Raw genomic sequence first — 20,282 nt, 5'->3', positions numbered from 1 at the left:
GAGCACGCGTTTCCCGCAACCCGATCCCCTCAGACAGGATTCTTCCGCCGCAGCCCAACGGGGAGGTAACGACCACCAGGACCCGGGCCTGGGAGGGGAGCCCCGTGACATTGTGGAGTGCGCCGAGAGAGGGCGGCGCGGGGAGAAACCGGCTTTTCTGGAAAATGGATTCCGAGGGGGAGAAGAGCACGTTGAGTGGGGCTGCTTAGGAGCAGGCCGCGGTTCGCGCCGCCGCTCCCCGCTCGCCTCCATGTGCGGCTGCGGTTCGGGCTTTGTCTGCGGTGCTCCGTGGCCCGCGCGGACCGCGGGCGGCGGCTGAGTTGGTGCTGTCGTGGCCGTCACCGCGGCGTGGGAGTGGGCGGAGAGGACGGCTGCCGTCCCGCAGCCGCGCGGCAGGCTCGGGCGGTGCTCACGGGCGCAGGGCAACGCGGGCGCTGAGAGGCTCTCGGTTTCCCGGGTGGGAGGCGGCCGGCACGGGCGCCGGATCCTCTGTCCCACCGCCGCGGGGTGGGGGCTTTTCGGTCACGTCTTGGCAGGACGGAGCGGCGGCCGTGTGGCCGGCGCCCTGGTAGCGCCTGGGGCGAAGCGAGCCATGTGTCACGGCGGGGACCGGGGGGCGGGGAGCGTGTGGCCTGGCGCCGCCGCGGCCTCGGTGTTGAGGGGCAGAATGGTGCTGCCGCTGCTTTGGGGGGCTGCGAGCGTGGCTTCGGGCTGCCGTGGGGAGCCGGTGAAGGTCCTGTTGGCCGCGGACTCGGTGTCGTTGGAGGAAGTTGTAGGACATATGAAGGCGCCGAGCACGTGTTTGTCCTGGGCTCCTGGCGGCCACCGCGGAGAGGCTGCCGCTCTGGGTGCGGAGTCGGGGGCGGGCTGTGGGGTGCGGGGGTGAAGGGTGGAGAGAGTGGGTGGTGGGAAGGTGGCTTGTGTGAGCGCTTTGTTCTTCGCTGTGGTTGCTGATCGGTAAGCGGCAGGCGGGAAAAGCGCGCACTTTGGGGTTTACCTTTCCGGGAGACAAGCCCAGCTTTGCTTTCTCCACACGCCTCGTGCTCTGTTGCCGGCACGGCTACTTGGGGAGCTGGCTTGGCCTTTGGGCTCCATTTGTAATGCTCTTGGTAGACAGTGTTAGCAGGTGAGCCAGGGGTGGTGCGGCGGAAATTCAGCGTGAAGGGGTCCTGCAGTGGCCCAAGTTCCAGGCTGGCTGTCAGGCGCTAGTGACTTTACAGTATGGCCTCTTGGTCGGGAGGCGCTGGCTGGCTGTGTGGCCGATGGTAGGGAAAGTAAAGATTGGGGCTCCCATATTCTGTTATTTTTGAAGATTGTAGTTTAATTTTGCTTATTGCGTTTGAACAGATCTCTGGAAACATGGCTACAGAACATGTTAATGGAAATGGTACTGAAGAGCCTATGGATACTACTTCTGCAGTTATGCATTCAGAAAATTTTCAGACATTGCTTGATGCTGGTTTACCACAGAAAGTTGCTGAAAAACTAGATGAAATTTACGTTGCAGGTAAGAACTAACACTTGCAAAATTGCATTATGAAATTTTTCTATTGGATTTCTGGCCTTGAGCTAAAATAGCAACTTTTTGTGGTTTCCAATAAGTGTGGGAACTGGAGTTTTGACTTGTGGTAGTGGCTTAATTCAGCTTTGAAGTACAGGTTAAGGTGTATAGAGGGAGGGGTGAAGGGAGGGAGTAAAGCTAAAAGCTGATTGGTAGGATGAATAAGTGTTAGCCAGTAGCAACAGTTGCTAAATGTTGGGAGCCGGCTATGTGACTTACTGTGTGACTTACGTTGGCATTTTTTTTTAGTAGGATTCTTGTTAAATAGCTTGGTCACTGTAGGTTGGTGCCCTGTCTTTCTTGGTGTGGCTATGATTTTTGTTTGTGGTATTTGGAGTAGAGGTTCTGTTGTCTTACTGGTATTTCGTTGGTTGATCTTTAGGATTTGTATGCCTGTGTATTTGCTGTAGAAATAGTGTTCAGAACTACCTGACTTAGACACAAAGAAAGATATAAATGAAGTTGATTCATTGCAAATGTGGTTGAGCCCTGTTAAAAATGGGTAAAGTATGTGTGTCTTTCATTGGGGCAGTGGTGTGCATAATTCTTAGTTGGCACACATAAACCTGTATTGGCCAGCATCATCTTTTAATAAAGATTTCTCCCAAAAGATAATAAAACTTGACAATTAATAAAGTTTTCTCTTCTCCAGGGCTAGTTGCACATAGTGATTTAGATGAAAGAGCTATCGAAGCTTTAAAAGAATTCAATGAAGACGGTGCGTTGGCAGTTCTCCAACAGTTTAAAGACAGCGATCTCTCTCATGTTCAGGTAATTTTCTAAAAATTTGAAGACTTACAAATGCTGGATTTTCACGCAATCATTTGTAGATACTTTGTTTTACAACATTGGCATTGATGTAATTAATTATGGTGTCTCAGGAAACCCATATTGTGTACAGGTGTTCCCTTTATTCAGTTTCATGATCAGGTAATATTTAATAGGAGGATTAAAAGAATTAAAAAATTAATTAGATTTGGTGTACTTTGATAAATTTTTGCTTTGCGTTAGATAAAGTTATGGAAGTTGTCATTCAGTGTGATTGGAAAATTTCTTTACAGAACAAAAGTGCCTTTTTATGTGGAGTCATGAAGACTTACAGGCAGAGAGAAAAACAGGGGACCAAAGTAGCAGATTCTAGCAAAGGACCAGATGAGGCAAAAATCAAGGTAAGCCTTTGAAAATTTCCTCCTCCCACCCTCTTTTTGATTTAGAATTTTTAAAAACTATTTTTAGCTTTGATACATAGTTGTAATTTTAAAGTTTTTTTTCCTTTTAAAATTGTCATTTTGACAATCCTCCAATGTGACCTGAGTGTGTTTTTAAGATGTTGAGATAGAAGTAATTGAAAAAATATTTCAAAAGTTCTCAGCTTTTATTTTTAAAACTGCTCCTTGTTCATTTTTTTTGCTACTGATGTTTTAAATTTGTGCTATTGATGTTGCAAAGAAAAGTTCTGAAATATATCTATCATTGCTAGACACTGTTTGAAAAGCAACAAGTCAAGGTTACTCACAGTGGAATTATTAAAGTGAGAGGAAATCAGTTATTAGTAATTGGTTCTTCTGTTAGTATTGTTCTAATTTAAATGGCTTTAGAGTTTTAATATTTTTTCTGTTTTATTAGTATGGACTATTTTATTTCTAACTAACAATGAAATTATTTGGTCTGCAAATGTAAGGGAGAAAACAGGAAGTAAAGGAGGAGGTTTTTTTTAAAAAAAACATTTAAATTCATCTTGATTTTGATCTTTGTGTAGGTAAGATTTTGTTGTTGTGTACCATCAAGTACACAACTGGAGGTTTAACTAAACCTCCACTGAGTTTTCAGAGGCAATAAATCGCATGGGAGGAGACCGCCCATTTTACTCCTGCAGAGAGGCTGGTGGATTTGAATCATGTATTTTAGTATCTGTAACACAATTCTTTACTGCTAGGTCGTGACAGTTCCTGTGGAAAAGTTTTAGTTCATAGGAAATACTGTGATCATTTTAGCTGATGTTCTTGGTAAAACATGTCTGTGCTTTTGAAATAAGGATTTATTTAAGAAAATCCATTGTTAGTCGAGCATGTTAATTGTAACGAAGAGAGACCTGGAATGTGGGCAAGATTGAAATGAAATGTTACAATATGAGACTTTAAGCAATCTAAGTATGAGTGAAATGAGTTTGAAATATAAATCTAATTTTTACCTGAAAATGGATAGCAAGTTTCATTTGTAATTGATGTTTTAATTAAAGGCACATTTGGGAGTTTGAATTTATTAAAATTTTAAAGTTTTGTCACTGTTAACTTTATAGCACTCCTTTTTTAGCCTGTCAGAGATTGGCTTAAACCTGTAATAAGGGGGAAAAGGCTAGGACTCAAATTGTGACAAATTATATAGACATTTTTATAAAATGTCCCAGAGAGAAGAAATGATTTTTCTCTTTGCTTTTAGAGATTGAAATACTTGAGAAATACTGAATCATTGAAAAGTTAGCCGTAACTCTTTTATTATAACAAAGGAATTAGATCTTGGAAACTGGAAGATACAGTCTAGTGGTTTACTTTATATGGCATGTCATAGACTTGCATTTGAGTGTTGTTACTAACTAGATGCTGCACTCAAAAGCAATTGATTTTTGTCTGTTACCAAAATAGAGACCATAAGTATATAGCTTGAAGATAAAAAGTTGAAAGTATGACCAGTTTTTAGGAATTACTCTATTTTCCCCCCATAAATAATGCCTGATTTTTCTCTTTCAGTGCATTTGGTACTTTTGAATTATTTATTTTTTGCCAATCCAACATGTTTTTCTTTCCCCATCAGTAGAAAAAGTTGTAATCTGGCTAATTATTTTCATTTTTAGATTGCGGTCACCCCAAATTATTTAACTCTTTTGATAAGTTTTTGCCATATGACTGGAGTACTGTTTTTATTTCAGAATATATCCGCTAGCTATGGAATTGGCATTTACTAATTGCCATTAAATAGATTCAGACTCATGGTGAACCTCATGTGTTTAGAGGGTAGAATTGTGATTTTTGTAGATGTGTTTTTTTACTTTAGCCTTAAAAGAAATGGATTGTCAAACTGTAATACCATCAAACTCATAAACCAGCTAAATTCTGACTAACTCAACCTTCCCTCTGCGGGGCTTTAAGTCATAATGAGAGCAGAATTCAAATGGTGAATTCAAACTGCTGATTTTTTTTTTTGTTGTTGTTGTTGTTAGCACAAAACTCACTATATCTCTTGGCTCCTCTGCTTTTTATGGCTAATTTGCCTACTACTTTTTTTAGTACCTACCTTTGCCTTTAATACATGAGAATGGTCATTATGTAGAGTAATATGAGTTGTTCAGATCTAACAAGTTAACCTTTTTGCAGTGAAAATGTGGAAGGTACATCATATTGTTGAAATTGTTTTCAGATTCCACTTTGGGTCTGAATAATTTATTTTTGAGTATCAAATTAATAAGTTTGGTCTGATCGTCTCCTCCCTTTCCTGTAGCTCCCAAGTTTCTCATTTTCTTAATCTAAACTCCATTGCCATCAAGTCAATTTTAGCTCACAATGAACTCTCCCTTGGGTCTCATAGGTGTAGTAATGGGAAGAAACAGCTGTACTTTTTTCCTGTGGAGAATCTGGTGGATTTGAACTAGCCACCTAACCTGTAAATGAGCTATGCCATTATGGATTTTCGGACTTGATTTAGGAGGTGTTCTTTATTTGAAGATTGATGAAATACCCTGAATGGAGAGAGAGATTTCTAGGGATGGCAGTGTTGAGTATATGTTAGATAAGAAATCCAGTCTTTAGAGAGGGAACCTACTTAGGTTTTTTTTTTTTTTTTTGTCAGGACCTATATTCTCAAACGAGGGACACAGCCTAATAAGGTAGCAGATGTTTTTTAGTAGACATACTCTTTTCTTTAAGGTCTTGGCTAACATTTTTCAGTAACTAATTGAAGACTAAAAAATAATTTGAATGGGGTTTTGACTACAAAATGGTGGGACTTTATAACAAGGGAATGTTAAAGGGGAAATTTTAATATGAACACTAGAAATCAAATTGGAAGGAATGCTGTGAAGATAATTGGAAAGACTTGATAAGTGATTTGAACTAAATGCAGGAATGTAGTTTCTGAGTTAAATATATCAAATGAATTTTAATTTTTCAAGGCACTCCTGGAAAGAACAGGATATACACTTGATGTGACCACTGGACAGAGGAAGTATGGAGGACCGCCTCCAGATTCCGTTTATTCAGGTCAGCAGCCTTCTGTTGGCACTGAGGTAAAGAAACTAAACTTTGTATCTTTTGTAGTAAATGCTCAGATACCTGGTTACCTAAAGAAATTCTCCATGGTTTTTATTTTCATATTTTGATTCACAGATATTTGTGGGGAAGATCCCAAGAGATCTATTTGAAGATGAACTTGTACCATTATTTGAGAAAGCCGGACCTATATGGGATCTTCGTTTAATGATGGATCCTCTTACTGGTCTCAATAGAGGTTACGCTTTTGTCACTTTTTGTACAAAAGAAGCAGCTCAGGAGGCTGTTAAATTGGTGAGTTCTTCACCGGTTATATTAATTATATTTATTGTTTGTTAGACTTCCTCCTACCTTACTGTGTACAAAGTTTAAATTATTGGCCAATGATTTAAACATTTCTCTGCATGTATTGTATTGCTTATAGAGTTGAAGATCAATAAGGGAGTTGCAGAAAACCTAGTAAATTGGTTGCTTTCTTTTTTTCAATTTTTATTTTTTAATTTCTAGGGATGGATAAATAGATGGACAAAATTATGACTGTGTAGGTTTGTTGACATACCTAGGTCCTTTTAAAAAACACATCCTACAAAGATAATCCAATATGTATTTTTGGTTAATAAATAATTTTTTTAGTGAGACACAGGTTTTTATTCCTCATTTTGTTTAAAAGTGACTTAAATATTTGAAGTATAGTTTATTTAGTGCTTACTAGTTTTATTAAACTTCGTGACTTGTGGTTTCTGTACTTGGTGGAAGTCAAGGGTAAGTTTTAACCTGTGAACTGTGAACTGCACCAACAATATAACTGGGAAGGAAACTTTTTGGATAATAAACTTTAAATTATGTTAATGCTGAATTTGCCTTATCTGGTTTACCATAATCTATGGCTAGAACAGTACATGTAAAATCCCAAGATTAATTTCTTTTACTGAAGGTTTTCCTTCTGTTTTGCCTGCATCAAGTAATACCATTTGCTTAAAGAGAAACCATGGGCATACTTTGTTTTGCATGAATGTTTCTGCTGATGTGTGGAATAGAATATGGTGAAAGTTTATGGAAAACTGCTACTTAAAAGTATGTAAATGTCTTTTAAGACTATTTAGAAGTTCTGGGTTTTGCTTTTTTAACAAAATCATAACTGTTTGCTTGCTTAAAGGATGCTGCTTATTTCAAAGTGGATATAGCTCTCTGTACAAAGCCATTCACTGGTAACATTTGAGGTGGGCCAAACTTACATTAAGCATTTCTGATAGAAACTTAAGAACAGAGCTTGAGAAAGAGGTACTTGGAAACCACCTAGTTTAATCTTCTATGAAAGAATAGGATATTTTTGCTTAGAGTAGCAATTTGGTAGTATTGCAAAAATGCAAAAGATCTGGAAGAGGCTAAACTGTTTTAACTTTATAGCTAGTGGTGCCAGACTTCTTTATTAGGTGTTACATAAAATTATAAATTTGTTTAATGATAAATGGTTCCTTAGTTTATAAGTCGTGTTACTCAGTTGACATTTTAAAATTTGGTATCAATACATTATTTACAGTAGGTTCTCAGTGGATCTTGATAGATACTCTAGCTCTAATAAATTTTTGAGTGTGAAATGTGTTTCAATTTGAGCAATTACCTTGGTTTACCAAATACTTTACAATTCAAAACTGGCTGCTTAGTTATAATCTTAGTAATACTAGTTTTTAATCTTAAAAAGCAGACACTATAGATAACCAACTTTTTAAAGATTTTAGAATATACATTGTTTTCTGTTTTTTGTTTTGATTTAACTCTTTATCTGGGGACATTGGGCATTTTTTTTTTATTTACCTTTTTTCCAACCCATCCCTCCCTTTACTCATAGTTGTGTTTTTTTTTTTTACTTTATGATAAGTAGCTTTTCCTTTTTAAATAATAATCTTAGTGGTAGAGATAGACATCCATTAGGATGATTTATTGAAGTAGCACCATTGTTTCTAAAGAATGCTTTAGTTTGGAATTAGTTGGAGCAACTCTAGCAACTGGTGATCTGTTACTTTGGCTAGATTATGGTAAAAATGTAATTGGGAAATTAATGTTTAAAATTGTTGAAGTAGATTTTTTGATGAACTGAGGCAATTGAAACATTTTAGAGAAAATACAGAAGTCAAGTTGATGGGGATTTTTTGCTTTGCTACTTCGTATTTATGGCATCCAGTAGCCTTAATGTATAGAGTATTCCTCAAGGGAGTACATTGAGGCATAATTTAGTAAATAATCCAACTTGTATTGTATCTTGAGATTCTGCTTAAGTAAGTTTAATCCTAAGGTGAATTTTTATGTAAGATAATTAAAGGCTCACATTTTACTATATAAAGCCAAATTCTGCCTTTTCCTTAAAGACAGAGAAAACTCAAGCACTTTCTGCTTTTCAGTACTTTGTTTTGAGGAAAACGTTAAATGCTGATAGTTTATTGATTTCCTCCCCCTCCCCCCCATTCTATATTAATGAAATAGGTAGTCCTATCCCACCTCACGACTAGGGTCTCTATGAGTTGTGTACGACTTGACGGCACCAAACAACAACATCCCACCTTACAATAAAAATCTAACCCAGGTAGGCCCTCCCATCCTTTGCCCTTGTTGCGCAAGTGCTCCAGGATTCCCTGTCCCCTGATCATTTTGGAGTGTGTCCATTGGGTAGCCATGTGGAAACAATTTCAGACTTTTGTGGAAAAAAATGGAAGGAGTCTATGCAACCCTCAAGAGAGTTTTATTTGAGGGGTTTTGTCACTTGTTCGTAGGCCAGTTCAGTCTCTCCATCATCTGGAGAAGTGGAGGCGAATTCTTCCCAAGCATATGCGTTTTGCAAGTAACTTTACACACCCTTAAAGTTGTTCTGGGATGGAGAAACCCCCGTACTACTTACATGCAACCTGAACAGTGTGGCGTTTGCTGGCAACAAGTTGCATTCAGTTAGGGTGAGCTTATGACCATCCAGAAATTTCCTCTTGAGAGATGCCTTCATCCTCAGCACTGGTCTCATCCACTTCTTAGAAAAAGGATTTCCATTAACTGTCCAAAACCTTTAGAGCTTTTGGGAGCCCCTTCACTGTCTTTCAGTGCTGGGTTTGAGTTCTTGATGTAGGCAGAAAATTTGGCAGATATGTCCAGACCAGGTATTGGATTCAGGGTTCAGAGCTGCCGGATTGAGGTACCTAGGAGGGCCCAGCACAGCCTCCATGAATTCCTCTTATCTCAGTGGTGTCTGTGTGCATGTTTGTGCCATATAGGAATGGGGGCTGCCCTTCGTGGGTACATCTTCTGCATAGTCTCTCCACTTGTTGGTGTCATCGGTCGTTACATTGAAAATGATTCCTTTGAGACATACCACCATGAACAGTCTCTAGAGAGGGGGCATTTCCTACTCTTGGCTGCATCATTTCCAGACTTCATGTACAATTTGATTTCTGGTGGTTCTTCAGCCTTGGTTGAGATAGGGACCAGAAAGTGGTCTCCTTTCTGTGATTTATTTGTTTTCTGCACTGAAAATTATAATAGATTTAAAATTTCCATTTGAATTCAATTGATCAGCTGGGTAAGAGACAACTGCAAATTTGCCATTGTGATCACATTTTCAACTAGAATTTGCCTTGCATTTTGGAAAAATTAAAATAACACCATTGGAATGATTACAGTCTAGCTGGAGAAGCAAGATCTGAATTTTGGGAAAAGGTAGCTACTATTTGGCTTAAGGGACAAGAGTGTGCTAGGTGTACTGCATTATTTTTAAACTGCTTCAATCTTCAAGTTCAGTAAAACTATCTTTATTCTGCAGATGAGTCAAAAAGATTTTATTACTTGGCAAAAGGCGATACATCTTAATTTAATGTTGTTTGTTTGACCTTAATAACTTTAACTCTCGAACCAAACCAGTTCAGTTGCTAATGAGTCAGTTCTGACTTAATGTTAGAGTGGAAAAGTAGGGTTTTCAGTGGCTGTGAGCTTTTGGAAGTAGAAATCGCCTCTAGGGTGGATTCAAACCACCAGCCTTTCGATTAGTAGGTGAGTGTTTATGACTCTTTGTACCTCTCAGGGACCTAATTTAAGCCAGCAATGTGAGGTAGATTGTTCAGAGGCAATAAATCACAGGAGGAGAGTGCCCATCTTTTTTCTGAGGAACAGCTGATTCGAGCTTTGTACATAAATATCAGTGTGGGGTTTTTGGTTTTTGTTTGTTTGTGTTTTTTTTTTCCCCTCGTTAACATAGTTTAGGGATTGTTAAGGAGCTCAGAAGTAAGTCATTCCTGTCTCTACTACCATAATATTTTTTACCTCGGACCACTTCCCCATATTGCCTTTCTTTAGCTTAGTCATTAATCTCTTGCTAGATGACTAGTCTTCTGTCATTCTTTATGATCTTCCTTTCAACAGCTTAGATTAGATCACTATTTCCCATGCTGAAAACGAATAGTCTCCAAAGGAGTTTTATCTAGCCAGTCTCCTGTTTAATGTGCTAGAATCTTTCTCCTTAATCACTCTTACTCTTTATTTTCCTTCTGTCCTTTGCTCTTTTTCTATTTTAAGGGTAGTAATCTCCAGGTAAGAATGTCCATTCCATCTCCTGGGTTTTTGGTTTTTTTTTTTGCTATTCATCTTTTGACTGCTTTGGTTAGTTAAGCCTTATTATAGTTATATTTTCTTAGAAGACTTTTTGTGATTCTGAAATTGTTTGAAATGGTTTCTTATTTTAATGTTGGCTCTCTCAACAAATCAGAAAATACTTACAGTGACCGAAAAGTAAGGCAGTGAAAATATCTATTTGTGTAGTCTGCTGTTTGGAACTTGAGCCTAGGGCCTAAATGTCCATGGTAGTTATTGTATACCATGAAGTCAGAACTGACCTGCAGTTGACCCTCCAGTGATTTTCAGAGGCAGCAAATCACACAGGAGATTGCCATCTTCAGTGGCCCAGCTGGTGGATTTTAACCACATAACCTTTCTGTTGACAGTGCAGATCCACCAGAGCTCCCCAATGTCAATAGTCATGTTATCATGGAAAGGTCCTGTTAAAATGATAATCACATTTGTTACAGTCATTTGAATATGCTATATGCATTTTAATAGTCACTGATAAAAAGTGTGTACATAAGCATAAAGTGTACAAACCATTTTGATGAATACAACTGACAGCATAGATTTGTAAAACACTTCTTTGGCCACCTAGCAAATAAGTTTTAATATGAACACCTTGTCTATGGTAGAGAGGCCCTAAGTCAGTTAATCCAGTTATTTAACTTAGAGTGTTTGTAGGACATGATGATAACGTAACCTACAATTGAAATGTTGGCAGGTGTTTCAAAGGGTGGTGGTGGTTATGTGCCATTGAGTTGCCTGTGACTCATAGTGATCCTGTGTACAACAGCCCTAAACCCTGCTCTATCCCGTGCCTATCTCACTGTCTCTGACATACCTACCTCCATTATGCCAGTCACTGAATTAATCCATCTCATCAAGGATCTTCCTTTCCTGCGCTGTCCCTCCAATCTCCCAAGCATGGTCCCTCCTTGCAACATGTCCAGAGTATGTCAGACTTAAGTTTTCAGAACCCTTGCCTCCAAGGAGCAGCCTGGCTTCACCCTCTCCAGGATGAACTCACTTGTTCTTTTAGTCGATGGTATATTCAGTACTCTTCTCCAACACGACAGCTCCAAGGAATCATTCTCCTATCATTCCTAGTTATTGTACAACTGTCTGATGCATAGCAAGTGATTGCAAAGACCAAGGCCTGTATCACGTGCACCTTAGTCTCCAGCCTGATGTTGTTACTCTTCAGAACTCTTGAAAGGTCCCTCACAGCTGACTTTCCCAATGGATTTCATCTCCTAATTTCCTGGATGCTGTTACCAAGAGTGTTGACTGTGGAGCCAAGTAAACTAAAACTGTTAACTATCTCAATCTCTTCACCATCCATCCTGATGCTGCCAATTGGCCCACTGGTGAGAATCTTTGTTTTTTTCATGTTGAGCTTCAATCCATATTGAAGGCTGCAGTCCTTGACCTTCTGCAGCAAGCGCTTCATGTCCACCTCAGTTTCAGCAAGCTGGGTTGTGTCATCTGCAAAAGGCAGATTGTTGATGAGTCTTTCTCCACTCCTGATGCCACATTTCTCATAGAGCCCAGCTTCCCAGATAATCTGTTCTGCATATAGATTGAAAAAGGTTTGGAGATAGCGCACATTCCTGGCGTACACCCTTCCCAATTTTGAACCATGCAGTGTTTCCTTTCCTTGTTCTGATGACTGCTACCTGCTCCAAGTATAGATTTTGTGTAAGCACGATCAAGTGGGATTCTCATTTGTTTTTCAGAGGGGAGATCTTCCTGGGTTTGATTTGTTAGGGTGCGTTGCAGTAAAGAGGTATGAGAGATACAGTGAAGGGAATAAGTAAATCAAGTTGAAGCAGTGTTAGGGAAGGGAAGTATGAGATTAAAAATGAGATGTAATCAAGGTTGTAGGTTGCTGGGCTGAGCTGTAAGGTGCCATTAAAAGTTGGAACCTTCTTCTTGGTTCCACGGTATGAATGGCAGAATAAGGAATTCTTAAAGAAGAAAAATGCCAAGAGATGTCAACAATAAGATGTAGAGACATTGAAGATATTAAAGAGATTAAATGATAGGCAGGCTACTTACTCTATCAGTTTTAAATGACTTCTGTTGTTCTTCTCTTGAAGTGTTTGTTGACTGGAAGATGCATGCAGTAATTGTCTTAAAAATGAAAATAAAAGAATCTGGAAGAATGTCGTTAATATTGATGAATTCAGCAAGCTAGAATTGAGTTAGGCATATGTCAAATACTATACAAAATAAATTTAGAAAGTCATTAATTGTGGAGTGAGTTAGTGTATTGTGGTTTCTAAGGTTATCATGGATAGGTTATAGTAGAATGATGACAGGAAGGTAGGTTAGAATAAGAACTAGCGTGTTTTCCTCAATCTCAGTTTACATGTCTAATGTTACGAATGTCATTCTTTGGTGGTATGTTTGTTTCTTCAGTAGACATTGTAGTTTGCCAGTGTTGGAAGAGTAATGATTAGCAAGCATAGGGCACAAAGAAATCATTAAACTTACAAGCAAATGTAGTAAGGTCTATCATTTGGAATTTTATAAAATTCTGCTAAGTGTCTATTTTGTTTATATATTTCTTTGGAATTTGCTTAGAGACCAGTCATGTTTTATATACAGTAGTCTTCTTCCATAGGAAGTTATTTGCAGAAGAACCAGTGATGGGTTAGAAGAAGCCTTTATGGAGGCAGTAATGGGAATGAGGTAATCATTATGATTGTAAAGCTAAATTGATGGAAGTACTGGTTATATTACAGATTATTGTCTCCCTACATTTAATTATTGTTATCCAAGTGGAATTTCTTTAATTCTCTTTTGTCTTCCCTTTCCTTCCTAGATTTCTTTGAAGGATTTTGGTCATTTTCTAGGTATAAGTAAGAATTCTGATTTTTCTTATTTTTTTCTTTTAAAAGTTTGCATTGGTTATTATAGTAAATCGTACTCTCAGAACATTTGGAAAATACTCCCCAAAAAGGAATGAAGATTATTATAAAATCTTATCCTCATAAATAGTTACTACTATTTATTTTTTGGGGGGATGCTGATTTTGTCATCTAGAATTAGACTGTTTCTGTTATTGCTGTTGTTGTGTACCATCGAGTTGGAACTGACCCATAGCTGACCCTCTCTGACTGTTTTTCAGAGGCAGTTAATCACATGGGAGGAGATTGCTCATTCTTCTTCCTTACAGATTAGTTGACTGTATTGATAATTATTGATTTGCTTTTATAGTTAGCTAATTGCTCATTCATAAATCAGAGGGATTTATGTATATTCAAACAACTTATGTTTTTAGGCTAACATTTGTTATGTGCTGTCCAGTCACTTGTGACTCATAGCGACCTCATGTACAGTATACCCACATTACCCCAGTCACAGAATCAGTTTATCTCATCAAGGGTCTTCCTCTACTGTAATCTACTTATTTAATCATTGATAAATGCTAACTTTGATTTTGTATCTAAAGTCTCTTAAGTGTCATTTTAAATTAAATTATTTCAAGTGAGGTGTTTTTAGGTGTAAAAACAAAGATAACTGGGGGATAGAGAAAAAAGTGCAACAATGAATAAATGGAAATCCAAAATCTTTGTAAATGTTCATTAAAATTAATACTTTTTTTTTTAAAAAAAAAGAAAGTAAAGGTACCCATAATCTCATGCAGTCATAGTCGATTCAACCATAGTTCATTTGCCCAGGTGACAGGGATGTTTAGAGGAGACAGTGTAATACAATATATTTGTTATGTTAGATGACAAAGTCTGTCGCAGGATGTCTCAACCATGGCACTATTGTTGTTCATTCTCCCCACCCCAAAGCACACAGTTGTAACCATTCTCTAGGCTTATTCTTTTGAAACATTAAAAGGATCCTTAATTTTTACCATTGTAGCTTTAATTTATCTCAGTCTTCAGGTATGCAGGGAGTTTTATACGCAAGGGCAAGTTTCAGAGAGGCATTTTATTAAGAGACTTAAAAGTATAAAAACTTCATGTTTTGACAACATAGAAATGACCGGAATGGTTCTCTGGAAACAAAGGGTGAAATTGCGGGAGTTTGATTATATAATGTCTGAATATTTTCACTTGGATTTTTTTAGTGTGTGGGGGAAAAAGACTATCTCTTCAGTAGGTAAAAACTGATTATTAGGAGTGTGTGTTAAATCTTTGACAAGAGTGTAGTGAAAAGTATTGGATCAATAAAACTAGAAACTTGGACATAACCAGAAATAGTGGGAAAGAATACAAAATTCTTATTGAATTGAAGGTTTATGTTTGGGACTTTATTTCAGTTACATATCTAGGTCTAGATGATAGAGAAAGGTGAATGAGGAAATAAAGGGCTTTGTACTTATGTTTTCTTCTGTTATACCCAATAATAGTGATTACACAGTTGGGAATAATTCAGTGGGAAGAGGAAGTATTTTTTTCTTTTGCTATAGGGTGGTTTGCAGATTAATGTTTCTTTAGTTTATATATCTCCATTGACATGTGTACATAAAATAGGTGTCAGGACGGGTATAAGCAGATTCATAGAGAACTGGTGTTGGCAGCTGCTGCTTTCATTACTGTGTTGTTACTGACATGAGATTTTAAGGTCATTTACTTTGCATTGCTGGGGATAATTTATGTACTTTTAATTCTTGCTCATGATTTATCTGTAACTTTGGTGAGAATGAAATAGAGGAAAAAAGCAGTCACATTAAAGGAGCTTCTCTTGTAGACTTAAGCATTTAAAGCCAAATACTTACTGCAACTATTTACAAGAAAGAATTGAAGTTGTTAGTAAAGAAACAGAAGGCTTATGCTATTAGAATAATTTTCTCTTGCATAAGAATAACTAGCGGATGCATATGGGTAGAGAATTTAAGACATTGTAATTCTTGAATTTAAGTAAATTCTGTAGACAATCTTTCATCAGGTTCCTTTTATTTAAAGGGCTATACAACATAATACTATATTCATTTGACTCATCAGTTTGGTGTGTTTTGTCAAAATAGTTGTCTCAGGTATCAGGCTATAATAGAATAGTGCCTTGTAGGTTCTGCTTTATGTTTTAGAGGGTAAATATATTTGGTAAAGTGGTGAAACCTTAATTTGTTAATAGATTTTGCTTTTGTAATAAATATGCATATATTCTAAGATAAGCACTTACAATATTGTAAATAATTTTAAAATATGGTATACTATTTTTTCTCTCCCCTTTTAGTATAATAATCATGAAATTCGTTCAGGAAAACACATTGGTGTCTGCATCTCTGTTGCCAACAATAGGCTTTTTGTAGGCTCTATTCCTAAGAGTAAAACCAAGGAACAGATTCTTGAAGAATTTAGCAAAGTAACAGGTAAGTTTGATTTATTTGGAAATGAGTATAACTTAAAAGAATGAAGGTAATGAGCTTTTATGTGTCAAACGGTGTTCTCTAAACATTGCATTTATTAACTGAATCCTTTTGAGGTAAGTAACTATTTAGCAGATAAATAATGAACAGGGAAAGAGGAGAAATAACATACTGAGGTTTATGCAAAGTCATGCCACTCAAGTGGATTCTTAACTTTTGGTCTGATTTTCTCAGTTTTAAAAGATTGTAATTTTTTTGTGTGTATGTTTGCTGACAATCTTGTGTGTATGTGTGTGTGTGTGTGAGTGAACGTTTACAGAGATTTTGGATTTCCATTCATTGTTGCATTTTTTCCTCCTGCCCACCCTCCCTCCCAATTTGCTCTTCTCTTTGAAAAGTAAAAGAAAAATTATTTCATTGTTATACAATTCCTCCCCTCAAGTCCACTCTACTATGCAGCCTTCATTCTGGACTCTTGTCATGATAATAATAATAATCATCATATATAGCTTTTTAACAATTCTCTACCTCATCTGTTTCAATACAGATATTTCACTCAGCATAATGTCGTCTAGAGTCATCCATTTTATATATTTCATGAGTTCTTTGTTTTTCAGTGCACCATAGTATTCCATTGTGTGTACCAGAGCCTCAGTATCCATTCATTTGTTGATGGACACTTAGGTTTTCCTAAGTAGCTCTTTGCTGTTGTGAATGAAGCCGCAATAAATATGGGTGTGCATATATCTGCTTGGGTGGTGGTTATGGTTTCTTTGGGGTATATTCCCAGTAGTGGAATTGCTGGGTCAAATGGTATTTCTGTTTGCAACTTTTTGAGAAAGCGCCACACTGCTTTCCACAGTGGTTGCACCATGCTCACGTTCTTAATAGGATTACTTGATGTGTAATCATTTGTATTTTTACTGAATTAGAATACTAATAAAATTCTGTTGGTATATGCACAGACCTTTCATTTTAAATATGAATTATGTATTTGATCTACAAAAAGCTTTTAGAACTGATTTCCTAAATAACTACTTATATTGAAAAATAGTTTTTGTCTACATAGACTGCTTTAATTTTTTTTTAAACAACCTTGGTATTACTCTTAAAAATTTTGTGTAATAAAATTTTAAGTGGTGTATTTTATCTATAGTGCCATTTTTATAAAACAATCATAAAAATTTTTACCTTCATCTCCGTAATTTAATAAATGGAGGCCAAATAGACCTTAGGTCTTAGTAGATTGAAGGTTTTTCTTTCCGTGAGGCCCTTAGGTTGGAAAGCTTGACTGTGATGGTGGTGGTAGTTAGATGCCATTGAGTCGACTAGACTTCCTGACTTACTGAACAACAAATCTGAACTCTGCCCATCCTGCACCAATTCCATTATTCCTGATAGACTGGAGCCTACTCAAACAGTAGCTTTCCCAATCTACCTTGATTGTGATACTCCTAACAGAGTGAAGAAAGAGTAGCTTAGCACCTCTGTTTGAAAGACCATTGTAAAGGTGGACATTGAAGAAAGGATAATATTTCTGTTTTGATACTGAAATATATTAGCAAAAGAAATCTTTCTGTGTACTTATTCTTGCTCTTATTTTATCTAATTTCCTTGCATGGTTGCATCATTTCAGAGGGCCTTACAGACGTCATTTTATACCACCAACCAGATGACAAGAAAAAAAACAGAGGCTTTTGCTTTCTTGAATATGAAGATCACAAAACTGCTGCTCAGGCAAGGCGTAGGTTAATGAGCGGTAAAGTCAAAGTCTGGGGGAATGTTGGAACTGTTGAATGGGCCGATCCCATAGAAGATCCAGATCCTGAAGTTATGGCAAAGGTAAGGTAATTAAAAATTGAGAGTAAGGGAAAGTTTAAAATGAAGAGAGAAAGGCTGGGGGGTGGGGGTGGGGGTTTAATAAGCCATAAAGCATGGTGAGAGAAGTATTCTTTAATTATAAATTAGGGCCTGAAGCCAGAAATCCATATATTTGAGAAGTAAATCTAGGAATTTACTCAATATTACTAAGCCATAATTGTGAGCATTTTCATGATTAAATAGCCTGTATGCTGTAAGATGATTCAATTTAGATTTTATGTTGATTTTAAGAGTAATTGTTTTGCATTTTTAAAGAATGGTGCCATTAGCTAATGTGATATATATCTTATTTTTTACATTGAAAGTTTTACTCTAAAAATAGTGAACTGCACTGGCCCAAGCTGAGCTGCTGCAGTTAAAAAGTTTAGCTATTATTAGGCATCTGCTTCAGCAGTCTGTTTAAACACCCTGTGCGGAACAAGCATGTCTTGAGTCAACACTTTACTCTTGCTAGTGCAGTTTGCAGTTGTTAGTCTATTGTTTGTCATTCATTTTAAGCGTCCCTTTAGTGGTTTCTAGGGAAGAACTAGTTAAATAAATGGAGTTTAAATATGAATAAGGGAACTAGAATTTTTTTGGCCTGTAAAGCTATTTAGTACAGCACTTTAGTTAATTTCAGTTACTATTTCAAGTATTTAAGGGGATTTTTGATAGTGTATAGTGTTTTTCTTTTTTGGTGGTCAACAGGTAGTTTTATGACTTACTAAAAAATTAAGTAAGGAAAATAGACATTTACCACATTGAATAGCTGGTTTTTCATCTTTCCCCAGTAGTGTTTCTTAACTTAAAGGTGATTGTATAAATACTGTATAGGGTTACGGTTACTACTGTATGTATAAATACTGTGATTGTATTTTGAGGAGATTGAAAGATTTTATTTTACCAATATCTTGCTTTTCTCTTTTCCCATTAACATTTTAGACTTGATGAGAGTATGAAAATTCAATCTGTCTCAGAGGATAGAGTATTCACATTGTTGGGAAACCGCTATCCCCAATTTTATTGCAGTACTGTCACTAATAAAAATAACCAAGCAATATGTTTTGGTAGTGTTTGCTGAGTCAATTCCAATTCATGATAACTATTTCATAGTGTGGAATAGGACTGTCTAATAAGGTTTTCTAGGCTGTGATCTTTATGAAAGCAGATACTGCCACAACTTTTTCCCCATGGAGCTACTGGATGGGTTAGAATCTCTGAACCTTTTCTGTTTGCATCCCAGTTCTTAACCGTTAGGCCACAGGGATTCTTTTTAGTCTTATATGCTATTATGATGGGTTGTGTTTTAAGTTCACTCGCCCATGTGAGTAGATCTGACATCATGGAAAAGAATCTGATGGGACATACACAGTAATTTCTGCTTTTTCATTTCAGGTAAAAGTTTTGTTTGTACGTAACCTTGCAAATACCGTAACAGAAGAAATTTTAGAAAAAGCATTTAGTCAGTTTGGGAAACTGGAACGAGTGAAGAAACTAAAAGATTATGCGTTCATTCATTTTGATGAAAGAGATGGTGCTGTCAAGGTAAATAAATGGGAAATTATCATAGGCATTTAGATCAGAGTAACTATGCCTTGCTAGAATTAGAACATTTCAAAAATTTATTGTTACACAGAGATTATGCCATCCTGTGAAGCCAGCCTTTCTTTATAAACCAGTTGCTTTTGAGTTAGATTTGACTCCAGGTGACCACAGTGTAAAAGTGGAACTTTGAAAGGCTTTTACAGTTTAACAATATTTTTAGGCTTTTCATTGGCTAACATCAGGAGACGACCAAGCTTTTTAAGACATCTCTTGGTGGGCTCACATCTCTTAAGTGGGCCTAGCAACTGAATGATTTAACTATTTGCACCTTTGAAACCTATATAGGCTTTAGATTTAGTAAGTTAATATGACTTAGAAGTCAAAACAGCGGAAAGAGCCAAAGCTTTTATTATAATTGAGCACACAGTTAATCTTGCTGACCATATGAAGCTCTTTTTGTCTTACCAACATTAATGAGAAATTTCCAACTTAAATTAGCTCTTTGAAATGTATGCTTATTGTATTGATCAATACCTCATATTTTAAAAGGCTATGGAAGAAATGAATGGCAAAGATTTGGAGGGGGAAAATATTGAGATTGTTTTTGCTAAACCACCTGATCAGAAAAGGAAAGAAAGAAAAGCTCAGAGGCAAGCAGCAAAGAATCAAATGTAAGTGAAATTTGTATACATTTTATGTTCGTGTATATGTAACAGTTAAACAAAATCAAAGATCTTGAAATATTTATCAAATATTTGTAAAAAATAGTCCTAATTATAAATATCTTGAATTTTGTTTAAATAAGTAAAAATCATTCTATTCTGTTTTATAGAAAGTAATTTGAAAGTTTGTTTTGGATATTAGCTTTTGAGAATCTTAGCTATGTTAAAGCTTAGAAGAATATGTTTTCAGAGTTAGAGAATATTTAACTTAAAATATGATGAATTCTGCTATCTTGGCAAGGAAAGAAAAAGCTGTCTTTATTTTGTCACCTGTTGCCAGTACAAACATTTCATACACTAACCCAGTTGCTCCATGGGAGAAAGATGGGCGGTTTGTTCCAATGCTGTTAACTGCCTCTGAAAACCAGCTATGGATAGATTTCACCTTGCCAGCACGCAACCACAAC

The 20,282-nt window shown here is 37.1% G+C and overlaps 1 protein-coding gene and 1 pseudogene across 7 annotated transcripts in view; one reads left to right on the top strand and one right to left on the bottom strand.

The window, feature by feature from the left end:
- The first annotated feature begins 3 nt into the window (after nucleotides 1-3).
- The window catches only part of SYNCRIP (synaptotagmin binding, cytoplasmic RNA interacting protein), a 26,844-nt gene continuing 6,565 nt past the window's right edge, over nucleotides 4-20,282 (top strand). For 2 of the 7 annotated variants that reach the window (XM_006892139.1, XM_006892137.1), the window contains exons 1-10: nucleotides 7-65; nucleotides 1,348-1,507; nucleotides 2,214-2,332; nucleotides 2,623-2,730; nucleotides 5,727-5,840; nucleotides 5,941-6,117; nucleotides 15,616-15,751; nucleotides 17,385-17,590; nucleotides 19,004-19,153; nucleotides 19,703-19,824. In XM_006892139.1, coding sequence (XP_006892201.1) covers nucleotides 1,360-1,507; nucleotides 2,214-2,332; nucleotides 2,623-2,730; nucleotides 5,727-5,840; nucleotides 5,941-6,117; nucleotides 15,616-15,751; nucleotides 17,385-17,590; nucleotides 19,004-19,153; nucleotides 19,703-19,824 — 1,280 coding nt within the window. In that variant the 5' untranslated portion in view covers nucleotides 7-65; nucleotides 1,348-1,359. Of the gene's footprint in view, nucleotides 66-1,347; nucleotides 1,508-2,213; nucleotides 2,333-2,622; nucleotides 2,731-5,726; nucleotides 5,841-5,940; nucleotides 6,118-15,615; nucleotides 15,752-16,639; nucleotides 16,651-17,384; nucleotides 17,591-19,003; nucleotides 19,154-19,702; nucleotides 19,825-20,282 lie in introns of those variants that run through there. The other 5 variants (XM_006892140.1, XM_006892142.1, XM_006892141.1 and 2 more) reach the window with 5 other exon arrangements.
- LOC102848292 lies at nucleotides 8,561-9,267 on the bottom strand (annotated as a pseudogene).

The sequence above is a fragment of the Elephantulus edwardii genome, unplaced genomic scaffold (assembly GCF_000299155.1).
Source record: "Elephantulus edwardii isolate Elephantulus edwardi_28Jun2011 unplaced genomic scaffold, EleEdw1.0 scaffold00111, whole genome shotgun sequence".
NCBI lineage: Eukaryota > Metazoa > Chordata > Mammalia > Macroscelidea > Macroscelididae > Elephantulus > Elephantulus edwardii.
The sequence above is the reverse complement of the archived record's forward strand: the minus strand, read 5'-3'. Positions and strand labels throughout refer to the sequence as shown.